This window comes from Trichomycterus rosablanca, chromosome 5 (genome assembly GCF_030014385.1).
Source record: "Trichomycterus rosablanca isolate fTriRos1 chromosome 5, fTriRos1.hap1, whole genome shotgun sequence".
Classification (NCBI taxonomy): domain Eukaryota; kingdom Metazoa; phylum Chordata; class Actinopteri; order Siluriformes; family Trichomycteridae; genus Trichomycterus; species Trichomycterus rosablanca.
The window spans coordinates 52,873,590-52,897,765 of record NC_085992.1 but is presented as its reverse complement, the minus strand read 5'-3'; the positions used below and the strand labels follow the sequence as shown (position 1 = coordinate 52,897,765).

The 24,176-nt window shown below is 41.1% G+C and overlaps 1 protein-coding gene across 1 annotated transcript in view; it reads left to right on the top strand.

Annotated features, from left to right (window-relative positions):
- Positions 1-8,489: 8,489 nt before the first annotated feature.
- LOC134315326 (uncharacterized) overlaps positions 8,490-24,176 on the top strand; it is a 29,130-nt gene continuing 13,443 nt past the window's right edge. The window contains exons 1-5 of the mRNA XM_062996419.1: positions 8,490-8,535; positions 13,755-13,939; positions 16,970-17,118; positions 17,234-17,479; positions 19,739-19,901. Coding sequence (XP_062852489.1) covers positions 8,490-8,535; positions 13,755-13,939; positions 16,970-17,118; positions 17,234-17,479; positions 19,739-19,901 — 789 coding nt within the window. The remainder of the gene's footprint in view (positions 8,536-13,754; positions 13,940-16,969; positions 17,119-17,233; positions 17,480-19,738; positions 19,902-24,176) is intronic.

Here is a 24,176-nt window from a genome sequence, read left to right as displayed (position 1 = left end):
CAGGACAGGTTCCACTCGGAACAGGCCTCGCCAGGGTCGACCAAAGAAGTTGAGTCCACGTGTTCAGCGTCATATCTAGAGGTTGGCTTTAAAAAATTGACACATGAGTGCTGCCAGCATTGCTGCAGAGGTTGAAGAGGTGGGAGGTCAGTCTGTCAGTGCTCAGACCATACGCTGCACACTGCATCAACGACCGCATGGCAGTTTTCCAACACGATAACGACCCCAAACACAAGATGACAACTGCCTTGCTGAGGAAGCTGAAGGTAAAGGTGACGGACTAAACCCAATTGAGCACCTGTGGCGCATCCTCAAGTGGAAGGTGGAGGAGTTCAAGGTGTCTAACATCCACCAGCTCTATGATGTCATCATGGAGGAGTGGAAGAGGATTCCAGTAGCGACCTGTGCAGCTCTTGTGAATTCCATGCCCAAGATGGTTAAGGCAGTGCTGGATAATAATGGTGGTCACACAAAATATTGACACTTTGGGCACAATCTGGACATGTTCACTGTGGGGTGTACTCACTTATGTTGCAGCTATTTAGACATTAATGGCTGTGTGTTGAGTTATTTTCAGAAGATAGTAAATCTATACTGCTATACAAGTTGTACACTGACTACTCTAAGTTATATCCAAGTTTCATTTCTATAGTGTCGTCCCATGAAAAGATATAATAAAATATTTGCAGAAATGTGAGGGGTGTACTTACTTTTGTGAGATAATGTAAATGACAAATAAAGGCATTTTTCTTCTTCTGGATGGGTTAGGGTTAGCTAATAAAGACGAAACATAAATGATTTATTTGAAACAGATATGAGGCACAGATTAGATATACAGTGGGGCCAAAAAGTATTTAGTCAGCCACTGATTGTGCAGGTTCTCCTACTTAGAAAGATGAGAGAGGTCTGTAATTTTCATCATAGCTACACTTCAACTATGAGAGACAAAATGAGAAAAAAGAATTTATTTGTAAATTATGGTGGAAAATAAGTATTTGGTCAATAACAAAAGTTCAACTCAATACTTTGTAACATAACCTTTGTTGGCAATGACAGAGGTGAAACGTTTCCTGTAAGTCTTCACCAGGTTTGCACACACTGTAGCTGGTATTTTGGCCCATTCCTCCATGCAGATCTCCTCTGGAGCAGTGATGTTTTGGGGCTGTCGCTGGGCAACACGGACTTTCAACTCCCTCCACAAATTTTCTATGGGGTTGAGGTCTGGAGACTGGCTAGGCCACTCCAGGACCTTGAAATGCTTTTTACGGAGCCACTCCTTCGTTGCCCGAGCGGTGTGTTTGGGATCATTGTCATGCTGGAAGACCCAGCCACGTTCCATCTTCAATGCTCTCACTGATGGAAGGAGGTTTTGGCTTAAAATCTCACGATACATGGCCCCGTTCATTCTTCCCTTAACACGGATCAGTCGTCCTGTCCCCTTTGCAGAAAAACAGCCCCAAAGCATGATGTTTCCACCCCCATGCTTCACAGTAGGTATGGTGTTCTTGGGATGCAACTCAGCATTCTTCTTCCTCCAAACACTACGAGTTGAGTTTTTACCAAAAAGTTCCATTTTGGTTTCATCTGACCACATGATATTCTCCCAATCCTCTTCTGGATCATCCATATGCTCTCTGGCAAACTTCAGACGGGCCTGGACATGTACTGGCTTAAGCAGGGGGACACGCCTGGCACTGCAGGATTTGAGTCCCTCTCGGCGTAGTGTGTTACTGATGGTAGCCTTTGTTACTTTGGTCCCAGCTCTCTGCAGGTCATTCATCAGGTCCCTCCATGTAGTTCTGGGATTTTTGCTCACCGTTCTCATGATCATTTTGACCCCACGGGATGAGATCTTGCGTGGGGCCCCAGATCGAGGGAGATTATCAATGGTCTTGTATGTCTTCCATTTTCTTACAATTGCTCCCACAGTTGATTTATTCACACCAACCTGCTTGCCTATTGTAGATTCACTCTTCCCAGCCTGGTGCAGGTCTACAATTTTCTTCCTGGTGTCCTTCGACAGCTCTTTGGTCTTGGCCATGGTTGAGTTTGGAGTCTGACTGTTTGAGGCTGTGGACAGGTGTCTTTTATACAGATAACGGGGTCAAACAGGTGCCATTATTACAGGTAACGAGTGGAGGACAGAAGAGCTTCTTAAAGAAGAAGTTACAGGTCTGTGAGAGCAAGAAATCTTGCTTGTTTGTGGGTGACCATATACTTATTTTCCACCATAATTTACAAATAAATTCTTTAAAAATCCTACAATGTGATTTCCTGGATTTTTTTTTCTCATTTTGTCTCTCATAGTTGAAGTGTAGCTATGATGAAAATTACATCTTCATCTTTCTAAGTAGGAGAACTTGCACAATCAGTGGCTGACTAAATACTTTTTGGCCCCACTGTATAATTGGAATTGAGAGCCTTCATATCAAAAGAACTAGCTCGTAAACCCGGCATATTTATGAACTCAGATCTCAGCTGTACAACTTCAGCTGATTCAAAAATGTAGCTGCTAGAGTTCTTAATAGGAGCAAAAGAAGAGAACACATCACCCATGTTCTTGCATCCTTAAACTGGATGCCAGTACATTACAGAATAGACTTTAAATTATTGTTACTAGTCCATACATTTCTTAATGGTATAGGACCAGCATATTGATTAGATATGCTACAGTACATGCTAGCAGGAATCTCAGATCACTAGAGACATTCTGATACTCAGCTCATTCTGTTAATCTGTTCTTCAGGAACACAAGTCTCAGCATGTCTGCAAGATATCTCACTATGGATGTCAGCTTATCACCTAAAACTTAACCCCAGCAAGAAAGGGCTGATATGTATTCCAGGAAATCAAATCCAACCCAAGACCCAGTCACCTCTCTTGATCACTCCCAGATGAAACTCCCTCCTGGAAGGTGCTCTCATGTGCACTATTAAACCCCTGCAACTGCAAAATGCAGCTTGATGCTGCATACAAAGCCAAAAAACCCTAAAAACCTGCTAAATGCTGGAAATGTAAATCCCCATAAATAACACAGCTTGTGTCTGTTGAGCGACCTGCCAGATTAGTAGTACTGCTAAAAGCTTAAACTCTGAAGCTCATACTTCCCACGTCAGGCAAACTCTCAAGGTAATTTACTAATTAATGATACACTTGGACTGCTGTAAGCACAGCAATCTAAAACATGACCCTATGTAAATGTTTATTTTACTAACAACTTTTAAATAGTCACATAACAAGTAACAGATACATGAAACTTATCCAAAATGAACGGTAGATCTTGAAAAACAATCTAAGACCTCTCACATAACAGAAAATTGCCAATAATTGTTATTAGAATTAATCAAAAGCAGCATGAATTAGATTTAGGGACAAGGGACAAAGACAAATCCTACAGGTCAGTAAAGTCTTAAATAGCACAAGCCCTCACTGTTAATGCCACCAATTACCAAATTCCTGACTAAACCACACTTCTTATGGGAAGGGGGGTGGCGGGGGTGTGACAAACTTTAAACATGATGTTGTTTCAGATATTCATCTTCAAAACTGCCACTCAATAATCTTCTAATTATTCCTGCAGAAGAATGTTGATCTACCTGAACTGATGGAGAAAAAACCTGACAGAGACAGAACAGCATGAAAAAAACAACTTGGTAAAAACAAAAACACTTGATTAATTTATTGTAATATAAAAAATAAAATATTTTTATACTGTACAGTCATTAATACAGCAGCTAGTTTATTACTTTATTTACAGTCTTATAATCTATTTTAGACTGAAGATGTTACTGCAGCACTGAATTAGAACATTACACACCCTGAGGACACATCATGATTTACCATCAAATTCACCATCACCTTCTATACCTGACTTTAATCTTTCACCATCAATATCACCATCACCTCCATGGAGTTACCTTTATCTCTACTTTGCTAAGAAAATGTACCCAGCTTTTGTGCATCTCTAGAAATGTTATGCAAACAAAATGTCTACAGCTATCTCTTGTGACTTTCTGTTTCACTAAGGTATACAGTATCTCACAAAAGTGAGTACACCCCTCAATTTTCTGCAAATATTTTATTATATCTTTTCATGGGACGACACTATAGAAATGAAACTTGGATATAACTTAGAGTAGTCAGTGTACAGCTTGTATAGCAGTGTAGATTTACTGTCTTCTGAAAATAACTCAACACACAGCCATTAATGTCTAAATAGCTGCAACATAAGTGAGTACACCCCACAGTGAACATGTCCAAATTGTGCCCAAAGTGTCAATATTTTGTGTGACCACCATTATTATCTAGCACTGCCTTAACCCTCTTGGGCATGGAATTCACCAGAGCTGCACAGGTCGCTACTGGAATCGTCTTCTACTCCTCCATGATGACATCATAGAGCTGGTGGATGTTAGACACCTTGAACTCCTCCACCTTCCACTTGAGGATGCCCCACAGGTGCTCAATTGGGTTTAGTCCGTCACCTTTACCTTCAGCTTCCTCAGCAAGGCAGTTGTCATCTTGGAGGTGTGTTTGGGGTCGTTATCGTGTTGTAAAACTGCCATGCAGTCCAGTTTCTGAAGGGAGGGGATCATGCTCTGCTTCAGAATGTCACAGTACATGTTGGAATTCATGTTTCCCTCAACAAACTGCAGCTCCCCAGTGCTGGCAGCACTCATGCAGCCCAAGACCATGATGCTACCATCACCAGTGATGGCATAGTTACCTTGAAAAAGTAATCTGATTACTGATTACTCCTTTAAAAAGTAACTTAGTTACTTTATGGATTACTTGATTTTAAAAGTAACTAAGTTAGATTACAAGTTACTTTATTAGTTATATAATGCAGTCCGCTAATGTATCCCATAATGCAGCTGGAGCTGCGTAGGCGATTGAAGCGGAATAAGAAACAAGAAAGATAGCGGAAAACGGAGTCCTCTGTTCACAAGTGTAAGATAAGTGTAAGTGTAAGATAAATAAAATAAATTTTTTTAAAGACAAATAAATAAGAAAAAGACGATAAATATCCTAAATTTTAGCGAGTGGGGTTTGTAATGAGTCTGTAACTATGGTGATATTACGTCATCACGTCCCCACGTCATCACTTGACGTTGGTAAGATGTACTTCTTTACCGGCCGAGTAGTGCATACTTCCTCCAATCTAGTACGTACTCTGTAAGTATGCGATTCCGGACGCAGCCCGTGACTTAATTGTCGCATAGGACAGACGTCACTCACCGAGACGCAAGAAGAAAGCAAAAATATATCTTTTTACTAAGGATAAAGCAGCAATGCTGGCAGCACTTCTATGCTGGCAGCAATGCTGGCAGCACTTCTACGTCTATTTTCAAAAGACAACCTCTGCATATGATGCTGAGCACATGCACTCAACTTCTTTGGTCGACCCTGGTGAGGCCTGTTCCGAGTGGAACCTGTCCTGTTAAACTGCTGTATGGTCTTGGCTACTGTGCTGTAGCTCAGTTTCAGGGTGTTGGCAATCCTCTTATAGCCTAGGCCAAATTTGTGGAGAGCAACAATTCTATTTCTCATATCTTCAGAGAGTTCTTTGCCATGAGGTGCCATGTTGAATATCCAGTGGCCAGTATGAGAGTGTGAGAGCGATAACACCAAATTTAACACACCTGCTCCCCATTCACTAACACTAACGAGTCACATGACACCAGGGAGGGAAAATGGCTAATTGGGCACAATTTGGCCATTTTCACTTAGGGGTGTACTCACTTTTGTTGCCAGCAGTTTAGACATTAATGGCTGTGTGTTGAGTTATTTTGAGGGCACAGTATGCTTACACTGTTATACAAGCTGTACACTGACTACTTCACATTGTATCAAAGTGTCATATCTTCAGTGTTGTCCCATGAAAAGATATAATAAAATATTTATAAAAATGTGAGGGGTGTACTCACTTTTGTGAGATACTGTAAGTAACATTGTCCACAGTTGAGCAAGCTTCACTTTACCAAAGACCTAAAAGATTTAAAGACATTTCTGCTGCTGCTTCTTGTTTTTCCACGTTATTAGAAACAAACCAGTCGAGCTTAAATGTGCTGATTTTTAAAACAGGACATTCTGTAAATAAATGGTGACGTAAAGCTTGCGACAGTAAAACCTGAATTACAACAGCATAAAAGTTCTTCTTTTCATAAAATTTATGCCATATTTGGTTTATTTTTTAACATATTAAATTCAGTAAATAAATAAACAGCAATTGTGCATTAAAATGTGTGTATACATTTGTTCACTTATTCTCACTTAAAAAATCAACAAAACATAGAAATTGTTTACACACAGGGGTGTAGCAGCAATTACATCTTTATTTAAATGATTCATTTAAACATTTAAATACATCTGTAATTGCTGCTACACCCCTGTGTGTTTTATCTCATATTTAGATCAGTAATTTACTGAGTAATAATAAGTGTAATTACAGGAGCAGTAAAACTCGACCGGTTCTTCCTGTTACAAATATGAGGGTGTAAATCCTAAATCCTATATAAACCTCCTACAGAGCTGCTGTACTGATCAGTCTAGCTGTACAGCATCAGCACCAGTACCAGCATCAGTACGAGTTCCAGTACCAGTATCAGCACCAGTACCAGTACTAACACCTTCACAGACAGGTACGATTCTCTTCTTTATTATTAATGTATTTATTATTTTCTCTCCTTACAGAACAATATCACAAACAGTGAGCTTTCTCTCTAACATCACTTCATTCCATCTTTATGCTTCTGTATTCACACCTGATACTGATATACTTTTGGTTCTATCTGATTACAGCATTACAGTCAAATTTTAAACCCTAAATATTGTAAAACTCTGTTATCTGCATTAAAACATTTAACTTTATTTCAGTCTGTTATTTTAGGACAACTTTAAGTGAAATATTGTTGTATATGTGTTTATGTGTACAGGGTGAGTCGCAGGACACTCTTTTATTTCAGAAACGAAAGGGAAAATAATATATCTGAATACCCATATTGGATCAAGGGCAAGTTTTTCCAATGAGAAGGTGGTCATGTAGCATATCAAAGAAGACCAGAATTTTCTCAGAAATCGATTGCCAATTTGCAATATCTCTTGTGCTTCAAAAGTTATCAACACAGAAAGTTGCAACAACAACTGGGAACGTTCCTTGTGATGCACGGCTAGTTCACGTGTTCAGTGTGTCTTCCCTGGTGATCCACGATCCACATCCACGATGCTGAAGGTGCTGTTTGTTGCAGATTTTCTCAGCATACACAATTTGTTTGAGACCACAGAGATAAAAGTAGAGTGGTGTGAGGTCGGGTGATCTGGGCGGTTGTTCCTCAGGACCACGACGGCCAATCCAATGACCAGGGAATTAAATATCCAGCCACTGACGAACACTTGCTCTGTAGTGTGGTGGAGCCCCATCCTGTTGGAAATAACAGGGGAAACTGCCAACTTCGGTCAGAATGGATGGGAACACTGTAGCATTGTCAGGTAGCACTGAGCATTTAGGGTCTGCTCGATGAAAATGTAAATTACACGGGTGCCCCATATTCCACACCACACCATAACCTTCTCATCACCTACGACTTTGGTGTCTGCCGTCCAGTGAAGATTTTCGTCACTACCTCACATTCTGACGGTTGACCTCACCATAAAAATTGGCCTGGTCACTGAACTGAAAATGCCCTGTGCGAATGTGGGATCCCGTTGATGTTGGTCTAATGCCCAGGTGCAGAACTCAACATGTCTATCAGGGTCATCCTCTGATAGTTTCTGCTGCAGCTGGATCTTGAAGGGACGACTGGCTGACACCACATTCTGCTGCGAGACGTCGCTGCTGCGTTGTGGACTTTTCGCAAAGGCTGCCAAAACCATTGTTGAGGTTTCTTCGTCGATAGTGGTCTTCGGAGGACCACTACGTGGCTTGTTGTCCACAGTCCCGGTTTTTCAGAATCTGGCTATAAGGGATGTAACAGTGCTGTGTAAAATTGGTGATCTTTCTGGTGTCGGTTGTTTCAAGTTTGCGGCTATGATACGGCAGTTCCTCGAATCTCCTCAATCCTCTTTTCTTTCCTCAATTTCATTTTTAGTTACCTGAACAAACAACAAAAGTTTTGAACCTTCTGATAACTTTTGATCCACAAGAGATATTGCAAATCTGATTGCAGCATTCGATTTCTGAGAAGATTATTTGATATGCTACATGACCACCTTCTCATTGGAAAAAAACTTGCCCTTGATCCAATATGGCAGCTTTCATGATGGCGGCCATGTTTGGGACATAGTGTAAAAGATATACCCCCCCCCCCTCCCATTATTTGCTGGGGTATTCAGATATATTATTTTCCCTTTCGTTTATGAAATTAAAAAGTGCCTGCGACTTTTGACTAACCCTGTAAATGTGTGTGTGTGTGTGTGTGTGTATGTATGTGTGTACATGTGTGTGTGTGTGTGTGTGTGTGTGTGTGTATGTTGTAGATTTGGGGTTGGCGATGGCGTTGGCACTGCTGCTGTACCCACTAACGCTGCTCCTGCTCAGTAAGTTCCACCACATTCTTACTGATGTTATTTCTTCTTGATTTGGTGAATAATGTCGATTCTTTTTCTTGATGTTGATCTTGTTGTTGGTTGCTGATCTTTTTTATTCCACTGTAGCTGAGAGACCTTCAGCACAAAATGATTTGATTTATCTGTAATAAATCTTTGTGATGAAAATAATCATTCATTTATTGTTTTTCTCTTTCTCTCTGTTACATCAGCTCACGGGACAAACGCAGGTAAATATTTATCAATCATTTTAATAAAACTTCTACATTTAACATTTTAAATAAATAATTTACAAACCAGATGCAAACCACCTAGAATTAAATTATCCATTACTATTACAATAATAACAAATTATTACAAAAACCCAAAACACAAGGAGGCCTTGAAGCTCTGATTGATTTGATCTGACTGATCTTCTCGCTAATCAGTTACAGTATATTATCAAATGGATAAAAGCCCAATGAATTTGATCAGCCTTGGTGCGACATAGAACAAACTCTAAGCAGTGAAATCAAAATTTCTGACTTACCGTTTATCAGTACAGCACTAAAAAAACACCCATGTTATACAAATCCCATAATAGCAGCTACTTTGACAGCTTGGTGGAAACTACATACAATCACTAAATCCACATTATCTCCCACAAAATACACACCCATATCTGGCATAACCCTGACTTCCCATCCATAAAAAAGTCCCCAACTCTCACAGATGGATAGAAAAAGGTGTAACACATCTCAAGCATATCTTACAGAACAATACATTTGCTTCACTCTCACATCTAACTCAGACACACAGCATTAGAAGTAACCAATACCTCAAATACCTACAGCTCAAATCAATTATATCCCTAAAAAACAAGCAAAAAACACAAACATATGACCCCCCCCTTAATCTCAGAATTTATTAACATATCATCTACAAATAAAATCTTAGCTAAAATCTATAGATTAATATCTGAATCAGACCCGACAATAACCATACCATCTGAGAAATGGGAAGAAGATCTCTCAATTAACTCTGACTTAAGAATATACATTATCTCACAAAAGTGAGTACACCGCTCACATTTCTGCAAATATTTTATTATATCTTTTCATGGGACGACACTATAGAAATGAAACTTGGATATAACTTAGAGTAGTCAGTGTACAGCTTGTATAGCAGTGTAGATTCACTGTCTCTTCAAAATGCCCAAATGTGTTTCTCCTCCTTGGTGTCATGTGTCAGGGTCCCAGGTGTGAATGGGGAGCAGGGCTGTTAAATATTCTCTAATACTGGCCACTGGATATTCAACATGGCACCTCATGGCATAGAACTCTCTGAGGATGTGAGAAATAGAATTGTTGCTCTCCACAAAGATGACCTAAGCTATAAGAGGATTGCTAAAACCCTGAAACTGAGCTACAGCACAGTGGCCAAGGTCATACAGTGGTTTTCCAGGACAGGTTCCACTCGGAACAGGCCTCGCCAGGGTCGACCAAAGAAGTTGAATCCACGTGTTCAGCGTCATATCCAGAGGTTCGCTTAAAAAATTGACACATGAGTGCTGCCAGCATCGCTGCAGAGGTTGAAGAAGTGGGAGGTCAGTCTGTCAGTGCTCAGACCATACGCCGCACACTGCATCAACTCGGTCTGCATGGTCGTCATCCCAGAAGGAACCTGACACACAAGAAAGACTGCAAACAGTTTGCTGAAGACAAGCAGTCCAAGAACATGGATTACTGGAATGCCCTGTGGTGTGACGAGACCAAGATAAACTTGTTTGGCTCAGATGGTGTCCAGCATGTGTGGCGGCGCCCTGGTGAGGAGTACCAAGACAACTGTATCTTGCCTACAGTCAAGCATGGTGGTGATAGCTGCATGGTCTGGGGCTGCATGAGTGTTGCCGGCACTGGGGAGCTGCAGTTTGTTGAGGTAAACATGAATTCCAAGCAGAGCATGATCCCCTCCCTTCAGAAACTGGGACACATGGCAGTTTTCCAACACGATAACGACCACAAACACAACCTCCAAGATGACAACTGCCTTGCTGAGGAAGCTGAAGGTAAAGGTGACGGACTAAATCCAATTGAGCACCTGTGGGGCATCCTCAAGTGGAAGGTGGAGGAGTTCAAGGTGTCTAACATCCACCAGCTTCGTGATGTCATCATGGACGAGAGGAAGAGGATTCCAGTAGCAACCTGTGCAGCTCTGGTGAACTCCATGCCCAAGAGGGTTAAGGCAGTGCTAGATAATAATGGTGGTCACACAAAATATTGACACTTTGGGCACAATCTGGACATGTTCACTGTGGGGTGTACTCACTTATGTTGCAGCTATTTAGACATTAATGGCTGTGTGTTGAGTTATTTTCAGAAGACAGTAAATCTACACTGCTATACAAGCTGTACACTGACTACTCTATGTTATATCCAAGTTTCATTTCTATAGTGTTGTCCCATGAAAAGATATAATGCAATATTTGCAGAAATGTGAGGGGTGTACTTACTTTTGTGAGATACTGTATTTAACATGACTAACAGCACAAGCCTACACCTAATACAATATAAAGTTATACACAGGGTACACTACACTGCTTAAAAACTATTTAAAATGGGCTTCACATCCACCGAAATTTGCACTCAATGTACCCAAAATACCCTGGACGACTACAGTAATGCCTTATGGTATTGCACCCCTATCACAAATTTTTGGCAACAAATGATCTCACAAGCAACTATAATATTTAAACAGCCGATTCCATTATCCCTCTCTCTCTGCTGATTAGGTGACATATCATCAATAACTTTAACAAAGGAAAATAGTAGATTACTACTAATAATGCTAACCATTGCAAAGAGGACAATATTGACGAATTGGAAATCAAGGTATAACATTAATATCGCTCACTGAAAAAATTTACTAATTGACTATACATTAATAGAACATCTTTAAATCGTGATTCAAAATAAACCCCACGATTTCAACTCAACTTGGTCAACATTCATCAATTTCATACAACAGTAAACCTTAAAATACATTAATACAGTTCATTTTGAGAAAGCAGTAAGAACTCCCACTAGATATACATAAACCACTTAGTCCACTCAAGTAACATATACACAACGGCCAGTGGCGGCTCCTGCCAAGTCTCTCAGGGGGGGGGGCAATTGTTGCAATGATGATGGCCAAGGTGACCCGTTCAATGGGTAAATTTAAGCTTAAATAATTAACATCTTGAGTCATCTGTCAGTTTGCCCTCACAAATAACTTTAAACATGAAGAGAGAGCAGCTTTACCATTAATCATGTAATGAAGTAAAGCTTCACACTAACAATTTCATCAGACAGCATTTTATTTTAGGTGCAGCAGATCCAGAATAAAGATTGGCATCGGGGCTGATGTGCAATGAATAAAGAAGTACAATTAAATAATTGGGGAGATACAATACAAGATATACAATTAGGGAAATACACAATTCACAATTTAAAAATTACATTACTTGTATTGAAGTTTTGCTCGTCTCTCTTTCAAAGCAGCAAAGTGATCAATTACCCTCTCACTGAAGGCAAGATTGTTCATCATTGATATAAACATCGGATATTAACATTATAGTTTACCCAGTAGCGCCACCCGAAGAACGCCATTTTTTTGAACGGCTCTTTAAAAGATCCGTTCTATAATTAAAAGATCCGAGCCATAATTCCCTAGCTAGCTTTAATTATCGTTACACCAGGTTACGTGTGTGTGACGCAGGCACGTAAGTGCGAGCCCCCCCGGAAGTCATTCAAAATGCATTGCAGCACCTGCAGTTCGAAAAAAAGAGCTTTAACATGAGTCTATGAGAGCGATCCGGGGCGATTTTCAGTTCGAGTGGAGTCGCCCCAAAATGGGCGGTACTGTATGGAACACAGCTCGACGCTGATTGGACGACGATATTCCGAGGCAAGACAGACTCCAGAACAGTCACAGCTAGTTTAACACTGGTTGAATGTGATAGAAAAATTGGTGGTGCGTCGCCCGATCGCCCTAATGAACGAACCGCCCCTGACAACGGCACTTCCACCATCATCTCCTCACACACACACACACACACACACACACACACCTAAACAAAAACAGTGTTGCAATCAGGTCTCATACTAATAATCAGTAATTTCCCTTCTCCTGTCTTCCTCATCTTTTTTTCCTAAACTACCTTCATCATCTATTTTCTCTTGTTTTTCTATGTTTCCCTCCCTTGTAATGGCAAGGCTTAATATATGCAAGGCAATGTTTTCTTAATAATAAAGTACCAAAGGTCCCCCAAAGAGGGGGGGTGGTGGTGGGCCAAAAAAAAAAAGATCAGAAGTGATGAGCCGTGACTCCGCCCATTCTCAATTCTAACTGATTAAATCTAGACAATAAAATAGAGCAACACTAAACCAGTATCATATAAACATCAAATCACACAAACTATACAGGTAACCGCCATATTACAGCTACAAAATGTTCATGTTTATAATGACGTGAATGATTTTCTTACCCGTATATTTTTAATAGCTGTTTTCAAATGTGGAGATTTAAATAAGGAAACGTTTCATCACTAAAATGATCTTCTGTCCTGCACTGGTTTCTTCTGTCTTTAGTTAGTTGTACCAACGGGGCTGTGAAGTGCGGCACTAACGAGGTCTGTGGAAAAATAAAGTCAGTTGTTGGCTGCATCTGCGATCCCAGCAAACCCAAACTCAACCCTGATATTTATGGTACGTTAATCATGTGTGCCTTCTACTAGATATGAGAACATGCTGCATGCGTTTCTCTTAAAGCTGCATTTGAACTTGCTGCATAACTGTGTTAAAGTGCTTCTGTCTTTGTACAAGTAACTAACAGTAACGTCCTTATAGATGTACAATCCTTATAACAACAGGACCCAACCCAAAATTCATTTTATGAAATTATAAGAAGGAAGAAAATGTTTGTGTCAGACCTGAGACGATATTTGCTGGTCACTTCTTTATCAGTTTAATTAAGATTCAAAATATTAACAGATTTTTCTTTTTACTTCATTTACACAATATTTCATAACCCTCTTCTCAAAACATGTTATTATAACAGTTTAAACACTGAAATGATAATAATGGAATTTTTATACTTCTGAGAGGAACCAACAGAGGAACTGTATAGAACTTAATTCTGCACCACAGACCTGAACGCTGAACATTTCCTCTTATTTATTTTATTACCAGATGCTATTCAGACGTGTGACAGTGAAAGTGGATTAGTGGATCTGTCACGCTGTCAGCTTTTTGAAGCTGGAATTTTGTATGATGATCTTCACTTGCAAGATGAGAGCTGTAAAGGAACAGTTAATGATAACAGGGTGCTGATCACATTCAACAACAACAACAGAATCTGTGGAGGAACTTTTCAGGTACTGAACATTCTGCACCTTCATATCACTTATAAAATGACTTATAAAATGTGCATGTCTGTATGATAAACTGTACAGTGGACTGTTCTATTTCCATTTACACATTAACATCACTGGGATCAGCAACTAAAATGGACAGAATTAGGACACTTTCATTTACATTTACATTTTGTCAGCTTAAGTGCTTAGTAAAGAGGTGATGAAGATCTCATATGTTCGGACAGACAGAGGAAGTTCATTCCACCATTTGGGTGCTAGAACAGAGAAGAGCCTTGATGCTCGTCTTCCTTTAGTCCTGGATGGAGGCTCAAGTCGATCGAGACTAGTGGCTCAAAGGTTGTGTGGTACAGAGCGGGGTTTGATTAGACCCTGAAGGTAGCTTGGGGCTGCTCCATTTTTGGCTTTGTAGGCGGGCATCAGTGTTTTAAGTGATGTGATGTGGCAACAGTGGGGTGATGTGGCAGCAGTGGGGTGATGATGAGGCAGCAGTGGGGTAATGGTGTGGCAGCAGTGGGGTGATGTGGCAGCAGTGGGGTGATGGTGTGGCAGCAGTGGGGTGATGATAAGGCAGCAGTGGGGTGATGATGAGGCAGCAGTGGAGTGATAAGGCAGCAGTGGCAGTGGGGTGATGATGAGGCAGCAGTGGCAGTGGAGTGATGATAAGGCAGCAGTGGCAGTGGGGTGATGATGAGGCAGCAGTGGGGTAATGGTGTGGCAGCAGTGGGGTGATGATAAGGCAGCAGTGGGGTGATGATGAGGCAGCAGTGGGGTGGTGATGTGGCAGCAGTGGGGTGATGATGTGGCAGCAGTGGGGTGATGATGTGGCAGCAGTGGGGCAGTGTTTAGGTTGGTTAAAAACCAGATGGGCAGCTGCATTTTGTATGAGCTGCAAGGGTTTAATAGTGGACATGGGAGCTCCTGCCAGGAGGGAGTTGCAGTCGTCCAACCGTGAGATTACAAGTGATTGGACCAGAATCTGGGTAGCTTCCCTGGAGAGAAATGGTCGAATCTTCCTGATGTTGTACAGGAGGAACCGGCACCATCTTGTCATGTTGGCTAGATAAGGAGAGAAGGTCAGCTGGTTTTCCAGGACAACACCAAGGCTTCTTACCTTATCAGATGGTCTGATCTGGGAGTCATCAAGAGAGATGAGAAGGTCCTGGGTTGGAGACTGATCTCCGGGAATGAGCAACATCTCCGTCTTGCTGGGATTGAGTTTTAGATGATGAGCTGACATCCATTGTGAGATATCTCGCAGACATGCTGAGATGCGAGCTGAGACTTGTGTGTCTGAAGGAGGAAATGACAGAACGAGCTGAGTGTCATCTGCATAGGAGTGGTAGGAGAAGCCATGGGAGGCTATGACCTGACCCAGAGAGCGGGTGTAGATAGAGAAAAGAAGTGGGCCAAGTACAGAGCCCTGAGGAACACCGGTTGAGAGAGTGCCATGCTGAACCTGTTACTCCAAGGTTGGAGAGAGTGGACAAGAGAATGCTGTGATTCACTGTGTTGAAGGCTGCAGAGAGGTCAAGAAGAATGAGGACCGATGACAGTTTGGCTGCTTTGGCTGCATGAAGCTTCTCAGTAACAGCTACAAGTGCTGTTTCCGTAGAATGTGCCTTGAAGCCAGACTGGTACGGATCGTGGAGGTCATTCTGAGTAAGAAAGGCAGATAGTTGGTTATAGACAGAACACTCAAGAATTTTGGATAGAAAAGAGAGGAGTGAGACAGGTCTGTAGTTGTTAATGTCTGTAGTGTCTAGTGTAGGTTTCTTAAGAAGGGGAATGACCTGAGCCTTCTTAAAAGCAGTAGGGACGACACCTGATGTCAGGGAGTTGTTGATGATGGGTGTGATGAAGGGGATTAGGTTCTGTGAGATGTCTTTGAGGATGGTGGATGGTATAGGGTCGAGTGTGCATGTAGTGAGATTGCTGGATGAGAGGAGCTGTGTAACCTCATCCGTGGTGAGTGGGGTGAAGCTGGTGAGTGTGTTGGTGGGTTGAGGGTCAGTTGAAAGTGGGTCAGTCGGAGAGAAGGATTGATTGATTTTGTCAGTAGCAGTGAGAGAGGCAGATGGGGGAGGAGGAGGAGGGTTCAGAAGTGAAGAAAAGATAGCATGAAGCTTACGTGGGTCAGCAGCAGATTGTTCAAGCTTGGCTTTGTAGAAAGATGTTTTTGCAGCAGTCATGTCGGATGAGAACCTGGACAGCAGATCGTGGTAGGAGCGGAGATCAACACCAAGTCAGAAGAACACAATGTCTATTACAAATGAAAAAATTATAAATAATGTGGTTTTTCATAGTCAACAAAGACGTCAACCAGACTGTTATTATGATCGATTCAACATTACAGTCATCTAGGTTTATGGCCCAACAACAGATGATGGTAGGGAGCCGTTCAATGCCAATAACTCACCAAAACAAGTGCCAAAATTTCAAAATAAACGTTCTCTACACAAATAGGTTCAAATACAAAACACAATATAAAAACTTAAATAAAAATAAGGATTATTTACCACAGCAATATATGATGAGTTAAGCAAGGATTTTTTGTGAAATATGAGCAACAAAAATCTCTTTTTTTACATCTGCTACAAATATACCTTCCTGAATGTGAGTGGAAGTCTAATTGACTACGCCAAAAAAATGAAATTAAATGGATCAATTATCAAGCAGGGTCCAGCAGTAAGAAAATACGACACAGACGACACAGAACATGAATGAAGAAACTGGAAAAGATATTCAAAACTAAAATGATTTTTCGAACTATGACTGATGCCTTTGAACATTGGTACATGCAAAGACTTAAAAGTTGTTGACCAAGAAGCAAAATAATAGTTGTCTGAAATATGGTCAGAAGTAAGATGGCCTGAGGAGTCCAAATGTAAAAATATTAAGAGAAAAGCTTCAAAATTGTTTCAAAATCTTAATTGTAAAAACAAATTAATTTTGTGCTCATTTTTGTGTTAATAAGTGGACAGATTTTCTACAGAACTGAATGTAATAATTGTTGTTCTGTCTGTGTCTCAGAGTAACGCCACACACCTGATCTATAACAATTTGGTGAGTAGTGTTTCAGGAACTATCACTCATAACACCACCGTTCATATGTCCATCTCCTGCGCCTACCCACTCATCCAGAAGATCTCCATGCCCAAGTCGTTCCAGGTTACAGGAGGGTACGGATGTTTACTAAACACATCTCACATCTCTGGGATTTAATGATTTATTCTCATTAGTCGGTGCCACCCTGTTATATGTTCTCTGATTGTTTTTAAATCTTTTTGTCCACAGACTAATCAGCAAGGAATTACCTTCAGCTGAGGGAACGTACCAGGTCTTAATGCAGGCGTATCCTGATAATTCTTACACCTCTCCACTTAATGGTTCGGTGACACTCAACATGAACCAAAAGATCTTCATGGATGTAACAGTGGTGGGATTCGACAGTACAAAGATCTCCACCGTGCTGGACAGTTGCTGGGCCACGCACATTGATAACATCAATGACACCATCCGCTGGAACCTCATCACTAATGAGTAAGATCAGAGCTTACGAGTATCAGAAAAAAACAGGTTTAACCCTCCTGTTATGTTCGTTTCCTAGGAACAGCAATGATGTTCCCGGGTCATGTTTATTTCTCCAAAAGTTTCAGAAACCAAAAAATCCCCATAATCATTGTTTATATCTCATTATTAACTCCATTACTAACTATTTCAATCAATATTTAGTGCAATTTTGTTTTTTAGCTCTCACAGATCATGGGTCAATAAGGACAATTCATTTGTTTTTAATAAAAAATGCATTAGAAATTAATGTTAAAACTTTTTAAATGAAAATTTGAACGACCTACATATTAAATATAATAGTTTAACATGTCATTGATATATATTTAATATTATTTTACATTTGGGATTTTTTTCTTTTTATGGAGTGATTATAAATTAACACGAGACATCTCCTGTTCAGGGTCAAATGGATCCACTTAAAACCAATACAAATGAGTCATGAGGATTTATATTAAAAATAAACTTATATTTCTGTTTTTAAACCAGAACTGAACAAAATAACAAAACAACAAGATTACCAATATGAACATGGTGTACAGTAAACACTGTGCAATGTTTAGAACTAGAAATACATTCTAACAAAAACTAGGTGGAACTAAACTAGGTGCATGTATGTGCATCTACACAGCGCATGAGTGATATGTCATGACAATGTGCTTTGTGCAAATTAATTTTGCACATTTTACACTGGACATACTCGTCTTCATATCGTCAGATGACATCCAAAAACTCCTGGGCTGACAGACGTTCACTTCGGATGCTCATTTTGTAAAGCTCTGACAGAGAGTTTATGTAGCTGCAGTGTTTAATTCTGATCTGACTCCCTTGCAGAGAATTTTTATACACTATATTGCCAAAAGTATTCACTCACCCATCTAAATAAATGAATTCAGGTGTTCCAATCACTTCCATGGCCACAGGTGTATAAAACCGAGCACCTCGGGATGCAGACTGCTTCTACACACATTAGTGAAAGAACGGGTCGCTCTCAGGAGCTCAGTGAATTCCAGCGTGGTACCGTGATGCCACCTGTGCAACAAGTCCAGTGGTGAAATTTCCTCACTACTAAATATTCCACAGTCGACTGTCAGTGCTATTATAACAAAGTGGAAGCGATTGGGAACGACAGCAACTCAGCCACCAAGTGGTACCATGTAAAATGACAGGGCGGGGCAGCGGATGCTGAGGAACATAGTGCACAGAGGTCACCAACTTTCTGCAGAGTCGATCAGAACTCCAGACTTCATGTGACCGTCAGATCAGCTCAGGAACAGTGTGTAGAGCTTCATGGAACAGATTTCCATGGCCGAGCAGCTGCATCCAAGCCTCACATTTACATTTTCTGCATTTAGCAGACACTTTTATCCAAAGCGACTTACAGTTATAACTGAATACAATTTTGAGCAATTGAGGGTTAAGGGCCTTGCTCAGGGACCCAACAGTGGCAACTTGGCGGTGGTGGGGTTTGAACCAGCAACCTTTTGATTACTAGTCCAGTACCTTAACCACTGAGCTATCACTGCCCTCACATCACCAAGTGCAATGCAAACATCGGATGCAGTGATGTAAAGCATGCCACCACTGGACTCTAGAGCAGTGGAGATGTGTTCTCTGGAGTGACGAATCATGTTTCTCCGTCTGGCGATCCGATGGACGGGTCTGGATTTGGTGGTTGCCAGGAGAACGGTGCTTGTCTGACTGCATTGTGCCGAGTGTAAAGTTTGGTGGAGGGGGCAAAATAAAGGCAGTGAATACAATGTTTTGCCCCTCCCCTACTGAGTGCCCACTCGATGTGAGTGGAGTTTACACACAAGAAGAGTCCTAACAAAACCTGCATTCTCACTTTACCAAAGAGATCAAGAGAATAAAGAGGGTGTGTGTGTGTGTTTGTGTGTGTGTACGCGCAGGGTGTGTGTGTGTGTGTGTACGCGCAGGGTGTGTGTGTGTGTGTGTGTACGCGCAGGGTGTGTGTGTCACAGTTGCAAAGGAAAAAATAGTAATTGACACTTCTGACTTCTGTAAATATGTGAAATAAACCATTTTTATTTTACAAGTTGATTTCACTTTCATTTTTTGACAAATGCAAAAACTGAATAAATTGGGGAGTGTCAATATTCAAAGCTCTGTATCTACATCAGGGTAGCACTGATCACCCCTGGTCAGTTTTTGGCTGCACCCCTGGGTGTACTGTTCTCTCTCGCTCTCTTAACTTCTTCTGTTTCCTGCTAGATGTCCCGACCCGATGGAGAGTTCTGTGAACATACTGCAGAATGGCGTCTCCACATCCAGCCATTTCTCCTTTAACATGTTCACCTTCAGCGGTTTCTCAGACAGCATCCACCTACACTGTCAGGTTCACCTGTGCCTGTTGCAGGGGAACACCTGTACCCCGGTGAGTACACCTCTTCTCCTTATCATTCACTGATCAGTTCTGCAGCAGAGCAGCTGGGATGAAGTGATAGATCAGGGGGAGTGAGAACCAGCATCGTACCATATAGTGATTCCAGTCCTAGTTTTAGACCCTTTGTTTTGATTAAATAAGTAAAAGAATAAATGAATGATTGACAGTAGGAGGGATATTTAGGGTTATCAGGCATAAATAAATGATGAATATAAAGAATAATGTTTAGGGTCTTCATGAGTAATGGAGTAAATGTAAAGGATCATTTATACAGTGAACCTGTTACGGGGAGTGGGTGAGGTGGTGGACCCAAGCGCAGAATGTCTTTTAATGTGTGTGGTTATTTCAACAAAATACAGAGTAATCAATATAAGTTTATGGTTGGATACGTGTTAAAAAGTACAATAAATATATAATTTGATTTTAGAACACTCGTTGTGTGTTTTGGCTTTTGTCGGATTCGAACCTCCGACTTCTAGCGCTGTGCTTTCTCAACGCGCCACTGAGTGGGACACGGAGGAGCCGGATAAACCGCTATAAAAGGCGGTGAGAAAATAAAGGCGCGAAACGACAAACAAAGGAGACGCCGGTATCGCGTACTCAAACAAAGGAGACGCCGGTATCGCGTACTCAAACAAAGGAGACGCCGGTATCGCGTACTCAAACAAAGGAAAGTTTTTTCAAAACTTAAACACAACAAAAGTACTCAAACTCTTCCCCACGCTCCCGTGAAGAAACGTCTTTTTTCTCTTTCGAAAAATATATTGTGCTTGTGAAACATGAAACAAACGTAACGAAAGTGGAGGACTGAGCTTCACTCTTGTGCAGCTCAATAACCTCCCTTTACTTTTCCATTAATCTCCTTTCTGTGCTTTTCTTTTCCTTTCTTTTCTTTTGCCTCTCTGTTCTTTCCCTTTCTCCTCTTTTCCTTTCTTTTTCTTTGTTTTTGTTTTCTTTCTTTTCTACTTTTCTCTCTTCTATTCTTTTCTGTTTTACAAATACCCTTTTTACCGGTAGCACTGATTTAACGGTGCGACGCCGGCTGCTGTTTGACGCCGGGTTTAAATGCAGTGCCGCACAGCTGAGCCTAGTTGGCACTGATTGTCGTTGGGGATTCTGGGGGTTGGAGTTCTGAAGCTCCACTCCACCAGTTCTTTCCCTGCGCCGCCCAGGCCCCCTGCTGGCGGCTGACTGTACTGGCGGAACCGTTATAGAACCCTGATTTAAATCTCACTTCACCTCCTAACCAAACTCTTCTGTTTTTTATTCTCTCAGTCATGTGGAAAAAAAAGGAGGCGGCGTCGAGTTAAGAACTTCCATGACACTGCTGCCATCACCATGAGCTTCTGATCGACTCCTGAGAAAAGTGGATCTGCTGTCATTGGGTTTATAACCAGGTTTCCATCCAAACATTTCACCAGTGTAATGCGCATTTACAAAATATTGGCAGAAAAAAAGCGAATAATGTCACGTTTCCATCAACTACAGTTAAGCGAAAAAACCTTCACATGACGTGTCAACGTGCTGCAGAGAAACGAGCAAGATGGAGAGATTTAATTCGTTTTTGCTTTTCATTGGACGACACTATAGAAATAAAACTTGGATATAACTTAGAGTAGTCAGTGTACAACTTGTATAGCAGTATAGATTTACTGTCTTCTGAAAATAACTCAACACACAGCCATTAATGTCTAAATAGCTGCAACATAAGTGAGTACACCCCACAGTGAACATGTCCAGATTGTGCCCAAAGTGTCAATATTTTGTGTGACCACCATTATTATCTAGCACTGCCTTAACCATCTTGGGCATGGAATTCACCAGAGCTGCACAGGTTGCTACTGGAATCCTCTTCTACTCCTCCATGATGACATCACGGAGCTGGTGCATGTTGGACACCTTGAACTCCTCCACCTTCCACTTGAGGATGCCCCACAGGTGCTCAATTGGGTTTAGTCCGTCACCTTTACCTTCAGCTTCCTCAGCAAGGCAGTTGTCATCTTGTGTTTGTGGTCGTTATCGTGCCCAGCGGCCCAGTTTCTGAGGGGAGGGGATCATGCTCTGCTTCAGAATGTCACAGTACATGTTGGAATTCATGTTTCCCTCAACAAACTGCAGCTCCCCAGTGCTGGCAGCACTCATGCAGCCCCCAGACCATGCAGCTACCACCACCATGCTTTACTGTAGGCAAGAGACAATTGTCTTGGTACTCCTCACCAGGGCGCCACCACACATGCTGGACACCATCTGAGCCAAACGAGTTTATCTTGGTCTCGTCAGACCACAGGGCATTCCAGTAATCCATGTTCTTGGACGGCTTGTCTTCAACAAACTGTTTGCAGTCTTTCTTGTGTGTCAGGTTCCTTCTGGGATGACGACCATGCAGACCGAGTTGATGCAGTGTGCGGCGTATGGTCTGAGCACTGACAGGCTGACCTCCCACCTCTTCAACCTCTGCAGCAATGCTGGCAGCACTCATGTGTCAATTTTTTAAGCGAACCTCTGGATATGACGCTGAACATGTGGACTCAACTTCTTTGGTCGACCCTGGCGAAGCCTGTTCCGAGTGGAACCTGTCCTGGAAAACCGCTGTATGACCTTGGCCACCGTGCTGTAGCTCAGTTTCAGGGTGTTAGCAATCCTCTTATAGCCCAGGCCATCTTTGTGGAGAGCAACAATTCTATTTCTCAACGACACATTTGGGCACAATTTGGACATGTTCACTGTGGGGTGTACTCACTTATGTTGCAGCTATTTAGACATTAATGGCTGTGTGTTGAGTTATTTTCAGAAGACAGTAAATCTACACTGATATACAAGCTGTACACTGACTACTCTAAGTTATATCCAAGTCTATAGTGTTGTCTCATGAAAAGATATAATACAATATTTGCAGAAATGTGAGGGGTGTGAGTATATATATATATATAGCAAAATCATGTGACTTAGAGCTTGAAACATCATCGTTTATTCGCAAAACCCGTTTCCATTCCCTTTTTTTCGCATTTCTGCGATGCAATATTCTAACTTTTCAAGCGTGAAAACTTTTTTTGCTGTATTTTTTTTGCATTTTTAGCTTTTCCATCCAGGTTTTTTAATGCGCATTTTAAAAATTTGCAAAAAGTTGGTGGATGGAAAACCCTCTACTGTTTCAGTTTTCTGGGTTTCTGTTTTAAATTAAACATTTTAAATAAATATAATCTACAAATGATCCTAACAGTGGAAGAGGACTGTGGGATAATGGAACAATAATGAGAATTGTAATGGTGACATTTTTCTTTGATATAAATATGATTACTGTCATTGTACCTTTCTGATCTTCCTTCTGATTCATTATTACTGAAATAAAATCTTTCTTAAGCATTATACACTGTTCTGTTCACTTTTTACAACCTGAAGATAATATACACACACTTTTTTATTTATTTAATAAAATTTAGTACCTGCTTCATCCTGGTCAGGATTATTCAGCCTGGACAAGGTAGCACTCCATCTGTAATGTGTCCATTAAGCTGCATCAGCTCTTATACATCACACCTGTTTTCAGGCTTATATAAGAGAAGCTCCTACACCAGCATGATGCTGAGTAGTTTAACTAAAAACAGCCAGTAAATGTAGATGGTCAGTGTGTGTATAATTCCCTTTTGAGAGAAAACTCTCCATTCAGGCTTCTATTAGGGGCATTCCAGTAAAGCAGTGGCACGCTGAACAAAACGCCCCACCTTAAAAAAAAACAGCCTAGTTTAGTGTGTTCTCCCCTGAAGTCCTGCAAAAGTTAACAAAAAATGACGTTGAATCAAACAAACAGCACAGAGAGCAAAACACAAATCCTCCTTACATATAATCCCATCATCACACAAAATAGAACTGAACTGACAGATTAAGATCGTATTTACCTTATATTTCATCATTCAACATAAGAACAGCCATAACTACCATGTTAGACTTCACTATACTCTAATCAAGAACATGCCCAAACTGAAATAAAAACAACCCCTAAAACTCAAATTGACAGAAAATTCAAGAAAATAAACAAATTAGGAGGACAATGCTGTCAGTACTGCCTAAACCCAACAATACGCACTAGCTACCAAGTCCAGTCTCAGTAATCAATCCAGTAATTAAAATAATCAGTAAATCACTGGCCTTAAGTCAAAAAAATTGGTTTTTTTAAGGAATCTTTCCTTCAGTGTATAAAGGCTCTTTATCACTCACACAGAGCCAGTGTCATCACTAACAAAATACCGCTCAGAGGAAGCAAGCCAA